This window comes from Coregonus lavaretus (genome assembly GCF_964263955.1).
Source record: "Coregonus lavaretus genome assembly, chromosome: 27".
In the NCBI taxonomy this organism is placed as follows: Eukaryota; Metazoa; Chordata; class Actinopteri; order Salmoniformes; family Salmonidae; genus Coregonus; species Coregonus lavaretus.
In genome coordinates, this window is record NC_140014.1 from 21756848 (window position 1) to 21768355 (window position 11508).

The window sequence follows — 11508 nt, forward strand, 5'->3', positions numbered from 1 at the left end:
GCTACATGGAGCTGGGTGGTGCAGGGTTACCACTGGGGGGACCATACAGCTCCGTTGCCCGGCCAATTAACTTCTTCAGCCTCCAGCAGAGGATTAAATTTAGCTGCTCCACAGCGATGTCACTGTAGTCTTTATAAAGCCATGAGCTCACTCACTACGACAACATGAGCCCCACGCTCCAACAGGCCAGCCACGAGATAGTGCTGGCTGACCAAGAAGACGCAGATCACATCTATTGATCTCTCCCCCACTTTCCTTCCTGTTGGAAAGATGCTGGCAGGAAAAACAGGACGTCTTATGATACAGGCACTGCTGTTTGTCTGGCGTAAACTGTCTGAGTGATACTGGAGAGATCCTATTCTGAAAAGGGCTAAGGATCCTCAGAAAACAAATGGCGGTAGGAAAGATCGGATGAAGATGCCAAAACGCTGTTATGGAGTGGGTTACCAGTTGAAACATTCTTCTACGGCAGTAGAAGAGTTAACACACTAATCTGCATACCCAGCAGAGAACCTCCCTGTAGAGTAGAACAGCTCTGGCTTGGCACACATTAGGATCCTATAGTGCATCATTTCATCTCACTGTAGGAACAAAGTCTAATGGTGCTCGTTCAGAAAAAGAATTAGCGACCATCAAATGTGTCATCAAGAGCATTAATCGTTGGCATTGAATGCCTAATGCCTAATCATAAAGAGTTGTGTAAGACATATCCCACACACATTACCATGTCTAACTGAGCCTTAACAGGCTTTCCATTTCCTGGCTTAAACCTGGCTCCAGCTGTCCCACCACACAACACTGTTCTGGAACCAGCACAGACGCACAACCCTGTCTAACAGGCCAAAGGACAACTATAACCAGCAAGGGAACAATATGTGTAATATCAAACTGGTCCACACATACATTTCTAGAAATATGGCTAATGCACAGAGCATGTGTATAGGGTGTAAAACATGTAAATGTAAATAGAGTAAAAGGCATTGCATTGACTCTGTAGTATGTGTGTGTATAGAATACAAACAGAGGGAAATATTATTTTAAAGGGTTAAGGCTATTTAAGGCAGACCAATGTAAATCACAGGTTTAGACACAGTGAGAGTACAGGGGGACAGAGGCAAGGAGCCATGCATGAAATTACTTCATTAATCTTCCTCTGATAGACTGTCTTGTTTAGGGGGGAACTCTACCTGCTTCAAACAAAGAGCCCGTCCTGCCACTACCATAAATTATCCTCTTCGTCAGAGGAAGGGCCAAACACACACACAGACAAATATACGAGGTTAAAATAACCGGGGCAAAATGTGCGGTGTAAATATTTATACAGGCTCACACATAAACAGCACATATGCACATGGCTGAGATCCAAATATGTTGTTAAATATGTAACACTGAAATAATGTGAAATGATGAAAATACATAGTTTGCTGAAAATCGATATTGTTAAAAAATGTGAAAGTACAAAATACATTTAATATTGTTCATTTCACTAAATGGGTTGTTTGTTTGTGGCATCTTTGAGGCAAACACAAGTACATTTTTGTCTCTCATTTAACGATCAACAATCAACAATGTAATGTATGGAGCCACCAGTTGCTGGTCTTTCTTCCAGGGATACTGTATGTGGTGGTGTGTTAAAGGGTCCTTTAGACCACTCTAGAGTCCCTCAGGGCCCCTCTCTCAGGTCTCTACCTGGTCTCTCCCTGGTCCCCACCTCTTTACAGGCTCATCTCCCAGACCCTCCTCTCATTCCCCATAAATAGTGCTGATAATAAAAAGGCTGGTGTGTTGACTGAGTTATACACTGGCGTCCAACACTACGCCATTCAGGAATAATTCAACTTTGAGGATAATTTCTGAATTAATTTGTCTTCTTTAGGGGCCGATCTAAACATACATTTCAGCAGCCAGCCGCCACCGTCTAGTGTCAGAGCATTGGAGGGAGGAAACCTAACTGGCAGGTTACACTACTCAGCTCAACTAAGCCAATGTATTTCACTGTATTTTGTGTGCATTTTTGGGCACTGGGCACTGGGCACTGGGCACTGGATACACAGATATAAAAATATAAGAGGGCAAACACACACACATACTGTATACACCAACAGAAACACACACACACACATACTGTATACACCAACAGAAACACACACACATACTGTATACACCAACAGAAACACACACACATACTGTATACACCAACAGAAACACACACACACATACTGTATACACCAACAGAAACACACACACACACATACTGTATACACCAACAGAAACACACACACATACTGTATACACCAACAGAAACACACACACACATACTGTATACACCAACAGAAACACACACACACATACTGTATACACCAACAGAAACACACACACACATACTGTATACACCAACAGAAACACACACACACATACTGTATACACCAACAGAAACACACACACACACACACATACTGTATACACCAACAGAAACACACACACACACATACTGTATACACCAACAGAAACACACACACACATACTGTATACACTAACAGAAACACACACACACATACTGTATACACCAACAGAAACACACACACACATACTGTATACACCAACAGAAACACACACACACACATATGCATGGACGCACAACCACTCAAAATACATTTACAATTGAAAAACGGTCAGATACTGTATTATGCCGTAAGCATATAAAAACACAACATGAAGTATGACTAGCTTACACCTTCCATAGCATATGCAGTAGTCCCTGCCAAGCCATCCATCCTCCCTCTACGTACCCTCTACAGCATCATGTACGTCCATACCCCTGCTATGACATTCCAGAAATGAAAGCAGAGAGGCTTCTCTCAGGCAGAGAGCGTGATGAATAAAGATTTACATTATAATTCACTCTGGTTTACTAAGACACTCACGGGTCAGCACAGCACTGAGAGAGGGACAAAATGCCTGTATAATGGACTTTGATTTACGTAGAGAAAATAGCACCTTGACATTGAATTAAAACAAAGAAATGAAATGGGACGTGGTAACCTTCCTAAAAGACAGAATCCAGAAAAAGATCACAGTGTGAAAGTCACAGGTGAAAAACTAGACACGACCCAGAAATCTGTCATTACCCAATGTTTTAGCACTAATAAAACTCAAAATTGTCAATTTACTGAAAACCAAACAACAATATTCCCATCCATTTTGTAAAGCGACTGCAAAACATATTGACATGGACCCTAGGAAATAAACACATCAATAAATATTCCCAGTCACCACAGTGAAACTAGGCCTGCATACTGAGGCATAGAGTGGCCAGCAGTCAGCCTGCATGCTAGGATGTTAATGGTTGGTGATCGGTCAGTCAGAAGTATTGGCCCCAGGGCAGGCAAACCGAACCAGGAGAATATGTTCGTGTTCTCTCTCTCTGGGAGAACACAGCAGGGGTCTGACCAGTATGTATGTACGCACACTACAATATCACACCCTTTATGTTAACTCATGAACTTGTAACTTTAGTGTCGATCCTCATCCAAGCTCATTTATGCTCTTGTTCAGACAGACCTACAACATGTCACCAGAACCTCCTACAATGCTCCATGCCATCAGTCTGCCTGGGTGGGAAGGACAGAACAGGGCAGAGTAGAGCAGAGTAGGGCAGAACAATGAGGCAAATGGCTTAGTCTAACAGCTGTTATGGCTGCGATGCCTGGGAGTGCTGGGAGTGCTGGGCTGCAGAGGCCGTGTACAGTCAGTCCGTCCGTACTTGGTTAAGCTGTCAGTAAGAATCAGAGCTGCTATTGTGACGGACGGTTTCAATATTGATTTCATAAATAAACAGAGCTAACCATCGATCCTAATGTTATTTTGCATTTCAATTACTGCTCAGAAACATAACCTTCAAAGGACTGGCCGCTCAATACCAATAACATTCACTGATAAACGCCCGCATTGCCACCCACTCCATGTCACGCTTTTAACCAAGTGTAAATTAGCGGACTTAGCATTTTCCCTCCATTACATTTAAGACAGAGCGTATCGAAAAGCTGCAGAATTATTGTTCAGTCTCACGTCCATTGGGCGGCAAAACAGACGCAAATACAGACAGAGAGAGGAATTAATGAAAACAGACAGATGACAAGATAAGTAACACACCAAACCAAAGAAAGATCTTCAATGATTAAACTATAAATGGTTCATCACAATCTCACCACATATTTCATTGTAATAAACCTGTAGTTACAGCTGTTTGCCACATTGTGTTAGAAAGAAAAACAATTGGTATACCGATGCTCTGAAATCATATATAATCATGAGAACTAGTAAAGTGTGTATTATAACACTCATAATAATAATAATGCAGGTATTATGTTTTTACACTTTTTTCACAGCGTCTCTGACAGTGCTCCATCTGAGCCTCCTTGTGTGTGTGTGTGTGTGTGTGTGTGTGTGTGTGTGTGTGTGTGTGTGTGTGTGTGTGTGTGTGCGTAAATCAAGAGGTGCCTTTCAGTGTTGGAGCAACAGGAAGAAGTGCTGACGCACCGTGTCAGTGATAGCACTTCGCTGCCACAAGGGCGTGAGGGTAACCCACGTAGCCAGGTTAGCATCCTACACTAATGGAGCTGGTTATTTTTAAACAGATTCTCACACTGCGGTGAAGGTGTCCAAGGTTACCGTGGCCAAAATTAGGAGGGACTTGTGGTGACGTTCAGTGGTTTCAGTGTGGGTGGATGTCATGAAACGGTCAAAGTGACACGTAGCTCATCACAGAAAAGACTAGAAAGGCCAAACACTACATGAGCTCGTATGAGTCATGGTATCAAAAATAAAGCTGTAATTTTATTGCGCTAACAATGGGTGCTAAATACTGATGGAACAATTATCTAGGTGTTCTGAGAGGAACTATATCAGTACACACACTTCACCCAAACAAATCAAAATTGTCAAAGAAACATCACAGAAACAGAAATTGTCCACCTACTTCAGAAAAAAAGAATGCTCTATACCATATGTCTATGAATTTTTATCATCTTCGTTATGTATTTTACAAGCAATAAGTAAGCATCTCCAAAAATGAAGTTGCCAGGATGCTGCATATCAGATAAGGTGTAGTAGATGTGCGCAGTTCATTCTGTTTGAGTCTTAATACTCTGCGTCCTAATATTATATCCCGCCTAGTTAGCTGGGGAATAAGGATGCATGAAGGACAAGAACGGGGAAGAGTGACTCTGCATGTTAATGTGTAAGTGAAGGGGTGTGAAGAGCTTCCCTTAAAAAGCAGGTGCAAGTAGCCAACAATTACAAACACACAGAAAAACAGAATGGAGAGACGGGAGGGTAAATACACTCTGCATCCCTAAACGCCCTGGGGGCTGGGGGCAGTACCCCCCACTCTCCCTGAACAGCTAGATCTGAGTGACAGGTTTACAGTGAAAGAAATGATACTCATATGCAGGGCTTACCAGAAATGAGAGGGCTCCAGTGTGGCCAGTGGACTGAGTAATCGCCCTAATGAATTGGACAACGAAGCCCTGTTGGTACAAGGAGATGCATTTAGAATTGTGTGACAAATGTAATTTAAAACATTAGGTTTTTCTTAAAAGACATGTTTCCCCGACACCTCCCCTTAAGTGCAGAGGGAAAGAGGCAGGAGGAGGGTTGGAGTGGGCCGGGGGAACAGCGGTGGTCACCGGGGCAGGCTGGGGCTGGCTGGCTGCAGTGGCCACAGCGACCACAGGCTCCTGGCTCTTAGCGGGGTGGCAGTTCTCGGCCAGGAGCCTCTTCTGGTAATGTATTCTGAAACCAAATTACCGTAAGCTGATCCCATCTGGATAGTGTCTGTGCAGGGCTGCTTTGGTTACCCGCCACTGCCTCTACCCCGCGATAGCATCTCCACGAAGACAGCAAAAATCTGATTAACCCAATAACACTGAAACACTTGGTCAAAGACCAAATAGCTTTTAACTTAAGATACACTAATGTAATTCCCTCGCCTTGTTCTCTGAAACCTAATCAGAATAAAGAGAGAAGGGACAAGAAGGAATGTTAGAGTATTTTACTGAGCCTAATGTAGCAACCTGAAATCTAATTCATCGCTGTGTGTTAACTTTTGCTTTTGTGAAAATGCATCCGAAAGCTCTCATTCCCTAAATGGAAAATGGACATATAGAATATGTCTGGGAGGAGCAGTGAGGGTGTTGATGGAACATTAAGGGATAGAGAGGGGTCCTGTCTCAATCAGCTGCCTGCCGCTCAGAGTGTGTTTGCTAGCGAGCCCAGATGAACTCAAACTGACAATCCTCAGCATTGGCTGATTTCTGAGTGGCGCTGAAACAGCCAGAGCAATAGGAGAGCAACAATAAGCCTGCCTGACTCCCATATGTTACCTCCTGCTGTCTGAGCCAAGAGACACTTCAACTTAAACGAATCAAATGCTGTGAATTACGGCTTACTACCCCCACCAATCTTGCTATACGTAGCTTACTATGCATCCCAATCGAGAAGGGACAATAAATATAGAGTAAGCTTGAAGCTGTGGAGAGAGGTATCTAAAAAGGACATGCCACGTCATATCTACTATTTCTCTTTTTGAGGGAAAATGTATTTGGGTGACAATTTCAAACAAGCAGTAATACTAGGCTATACATACCTCTCCATGTTGTCTGAAATAAAAACCTGTCACTGTTTCAATCCGATTCCTACAGCAGTAGGCAGTCACTCAGGCACCCAGGTCAATCTATAGAGTAGCATAATACTACACTGCTTCCACATCACTGCTCTCGTTCTGCTAATTACATGGTGCACATACGTCCCAGTAATCCCAGCAAGCACCGGAGACACACACCACGCCACACCAGGGGCTGGAAATACTGCTGTCCACAGACCAAGCAGACAGACGACTAGTGAACAGATAACAACACACTGGAAGCTCAATGCAAATATGTTGTATAATGAATAACACTGCATTAGTTAGTATGAAAAGCAAAGTCAAAATGTGTGGCATTAGCAATAATTTTATAGACGTTGACCAAAGTTATTTTCATTAGAAAGTCTTGAATCTTTTGCATGATGCTTTTACTTTACTTTAGGATGAACTGCTATGAAAAGATAATTCCCCAAAAAATATTTGGAGATTTTATTTCAAATCAAATCAATCAAATACAACTTAAGTGGATGATAAATAGTGTTAGATAAATATCTAAATGAATTCAATGTGATTTATGAAAAAGATAACAGCTTACTGATTTATGCATTCAAATCTTAAACTGATTTATGTTTGAGATATTGCCAACCATTGCATGTCAAAACATCTACTGTATGTAATTACCTCTACACATGACTAAAGCTGTAATAAGTGTTTTGTTTCCTAATGTCATTTTTACATGCACATATGTCTGATACCTATATCATAGAAAACAATAATCATGTCAAACCTATAATTAAATATGGCGTTATATATTACATTTACAGAAGAGAAGGGAACACAAGCTGTCTCTACTTCATATGTGATATAAAATAAAACAGTCAGTATTTTGAATGCCAACAACCCTTTGTAGTTATATTTTCTGTGTACATTTCTAATAATAATTGATTGTCTTATAAATGTTACATGAATGGAAGAGTGTTAAAACAACATTGAGAGAAAATAATATTTGTATCTAGGAATCCTATTCCACTTAATGATATGTTATATGTATACTGTGTGTATATGTTATATTACATGCAATAAATACATTATTCTGCATCAACTACTTGTATTATGAAAGCAAACAAAGTAAAGCTTTGCCTAATTTAACCACTAACGCTACTTTACCATTAAACATTGTGCCCACATTTCTAATAAAATCCTAAATCATTATATTGCAAGTTTCTGTTGAAATTACACTCTTGCCACAATTATCATAAATTCAACTTTCCCTATAGGAAATATAATGTCAGTCAATTGTAAATGAAAACCAGTTTTATAGACTGCATTTAATCATTTCATTTATGCACCTCATATTGGCTACAGTGCTTATAGTGAATCACCAACAAAGTATGTTAGATTGCCAGTTGTTAACATTGTACCAAACAACATGATTTGGAAGAAAATCATAAAAATGAATACATGACAGTTACATTTTGAGGTGGAAGCTGGAATTTTAAAGGACTTTGAGTGTTAAAAATTCAGTCTTCTGACTATGTAAACGTCAGTACAATTCAATTGATCTTAAATATGTCTCAGTAGTTATTATATAGTTATTGTATATTATGATGAGAATGTTTATGTCACTTTGACCCTTTTCCACTGAGGTGGATCTAAAAGGCAGAGTTGTATACAACCTCTGTAAAACAGATTAGGAAAAAACAAAGGAGATTATAACAGTGTGTCTAAGGAGTTAATGAGTTTACTAGGGAAATGTGGCTTTTCTCTCTCTGAGCAGCCAATGGTTAATACTCAAACTAGAGTTCCTGAAAACAAGTGAGTGAATCCTTAGGCTGTCAGAACAATTCAACCATTTTCCTCTTTTGCATTACATCCCATTAGTAATTTCTGTGTTTGTATTGCTTTGAAATTCTATGCATGAAAATTTGAATGTATTCATCTCTACCATATCAATCTTTCAGCAGACATGCATGGTGCCTTTTTTAAATCATAATCCAGCTACAACAACAGACACATTTGGCTGATTAGATTTGTATGTGGAAAGAGTTATGGGTTGAAATAATGACTGTCTTGAATACTACATGAGGGTTTCACAGCAAGTATACATCATTTCATCAACAGCACATGATAATGCTTACAGACCTTACAAATTAAAAGATTGTCACTGCTGAATTAAATATTGTGCATTAAATGTATATGCGCAAAATAAAATATTACAACTTCAAATAACTATAAATTGATGTTAAAACATACATGTATAGATATCTAGTTGTTGTATTTTTACAACACTTTCTAAAGTAGATAAATAAAAGAGGATTGGATATACTTTCCTACTTTTTTTCAAGTAATCATACCAGTAAGCTCCTCAAATGTACTAAACAGTACATGCTATAAAATAAAACAATCTCCTACAAGATATGAATGTATAAAAGCAGAACTGCATTTAGATATAACAGGTTACTTAGAGTAAACCCACAGCTAGCGAGGGCTCCTCAGACAGGCATCCTGGCATCCTACTGCCTGGGATGGAGCTGCCTGATCACTGGGGTTACAGGGTCCTTTCACGTTTTTACACCGGACGTACAAATATTGCAGCGTGTAATTCATCCTCCCCAATACCATGAATTCACTTTTATCTAATCTCCTTAAATGTATTCTGCCAGGGTAGCTGTCCGGCCAGGACAGGGACAGAGAACAAAGCCATCCCAGAACAAGCTCCTAACCCAACAGGACACATTCCCTCCATTCTTTAGGAAAAACATACGCACGTTGCAATGAGCCACTCTTAATTGATCGGCCATGCTCTTAATGAAATGTGCACAGAGTGACACACGGCTAACAATATGCTAAAACGGCTAAGTGTCCTCCCTCCCTATTAAACACAACCACAGACACCTGCCCTGTTGCTTTAGGATATCACTGGCAGGAGATAGTCCTGTATGAATTAACAGCCCTTCAAAACATATATATATATAGAGAAAGAGTCAGTGCATATTAGTGTGTATGTGTGTGTGTGAGTGTGTATGTGTGTGTGTGAGCAAGAGCCAGGAAAAAGCATAGTGCATCTTTACTATAGCAGTAAAAAGTTCAGATCGGCAGGTCCTTTGTAAAGGAAACAAACGCAGGTACTTCTACAAGAAAACACAAAGAGAAAGAAGGAGAAGAGGAAAAATAAAGAAAGAATGCAAGAGGGGAAAAATGCTATTTAACAAAAGAAGGGTATGTTAAAAGGAAGGTTGAAAGAAAGAAATGCACCTACTGGTTATGATAGCTGAGAGGGTCTGGCATACAAAGTTCTGAAATGTCCATCAGTCCAGTTTTAGCATTCCAGGAATGAGAAGAGGAAGAGGAAATAGGAAACAATTGAGACCCGCTTCTCCTCCAAAATGACAGCACAGCACCCTCAGAGAGAACGGTGAAAAGCCCCTCAAGCACTACTCCCCCCAGCCTGCACAGGTATGCTCAGTTCTGATTGTGTGTGTGAGTTTGTGTGTAAGAGAGTGTGTGTCTCTGTGTGTATGTGTGTGTGGTTGTGTGTGTCTGTGTGCATATGAGAGAGAGAGGAGTGGGAGAGAGAGAGGGAGAGAGGTAAAGGGGGGTGAGAGAGAGAGCGAGAGAAGCGCAGGCAGCGGCAGATGAGCGCTAAGATGGAGAGAGTGTGAGAGAGCGAGTGAGAGGAATGACTCTTTCCATGGTCAGGATAGGGCTCTTTAAGACTCAAGGGCTTGATGAATATGGAACAGCTGCTGTTGGCTGGCTCCGAGGGGCAGGACTTAAAGCGACAGAGGGACCAGCAGAGCACGGGGGAGGAGGGAACCAAACGCTCAATGCCTCGCTCGCTCAATCATGCACTCCGCTACACAGAAATACTCACACATATACACACACACATACACAAAGCCACTATCATTCAAACAGGCAGATAAATACACTTTACATTACAACATACATATGCAAATAAAAGAGCTCACACTACACACTAAAACAAGTTGAAAAATATGACAGCTAAAATCTCACATGCAGCCATCCACACTGTTCACTGTGTGATCATTTAAAATAAAGAATAAATAAATGAGTTTTCTGGACATGTGTGCCCTACTGATGTTGAAATAAAGCACATATCCATACAAAGTCAAGAATATGATTTCCCCGTTGAGCCCACTGAATCTCAGTTAGTTAGGAAAACAGCAAGATATACTGTATATTGTAAAACAACCGGAATTATTATTGATTTGATTAAATTCAACCTGTACTTTTCAGCTTCACTAAAAGCTTTTATAAACATTTGAATTCTAACAATTGTTCTTTTTTTTGCAAAAAGGTGGTATCATTTACATTTTTACATTTTAGTCATTTAGCAGACGCTCTTATCCAGAGCGACTTACAGTTAGTGAGTGCATACATTTTTCATACTGTTATGCATATTCTTTCGAATATGCTGAAATGTCACAGGGACTATTTATGACCGTACAGTATATATATTTTAAACTCAACATTTTTGCACAACAATGACAAGAGTCCTTTTTTTTTTTTTTTACAGACAACCACAATAAAGCAATGCAGCAACACAATGCTGCACAATGCAGCAACACAAATTATTCATTAAACAAGCTTATTAAAAAACAACTAACAGCAGTAGTGGCTTTTCAGTATCCCAGAGACATTTCTACAGAAGTATCACCAAATCAGATGTGTTATGATTCAGAACAAATCAAAAAGCACACTAACAGAAAACTGAAACAACAGCACAGACACAACCTTGAAAATGATGTATATCTTCACTTGCAATAGAAAACAACTTTGGAACCATTGAGGAAAGTAAATCCATGCATTGAGTTGTGCGTGGCCATTTGCACTCGGTGTTA

At 40.3% G+C, this 11508-nt stretch overlaps 1 protein-coding gene across 1 annotated transcript in view; it reads right to left on the reverse strand.

The window, feature by feature from the left end:
* LOC311102631 (steroid hormone receptor ERR2-like) overlaps positions 1-9952 on the reverse strand; it is a gene marked incomplete at both ends in the record, with an annotated part of 52156 nt that extends 42204 nt beyond the window's left edge. The window contains 2 exons of the mRNA XM_084144000.1: positions 5460-5528; positions 9903-9952. Of these exons, the coding sequence (XP_084000126.1) occupies positions 5460-5528; positions 9903-9952 (119 nt within the window). The remainder of the gene's footprint in view (positions 1-5459; positions 5529-9902) is intronic.
* Positions 9953-11508: the final 1556 nt, after the last annotated feature.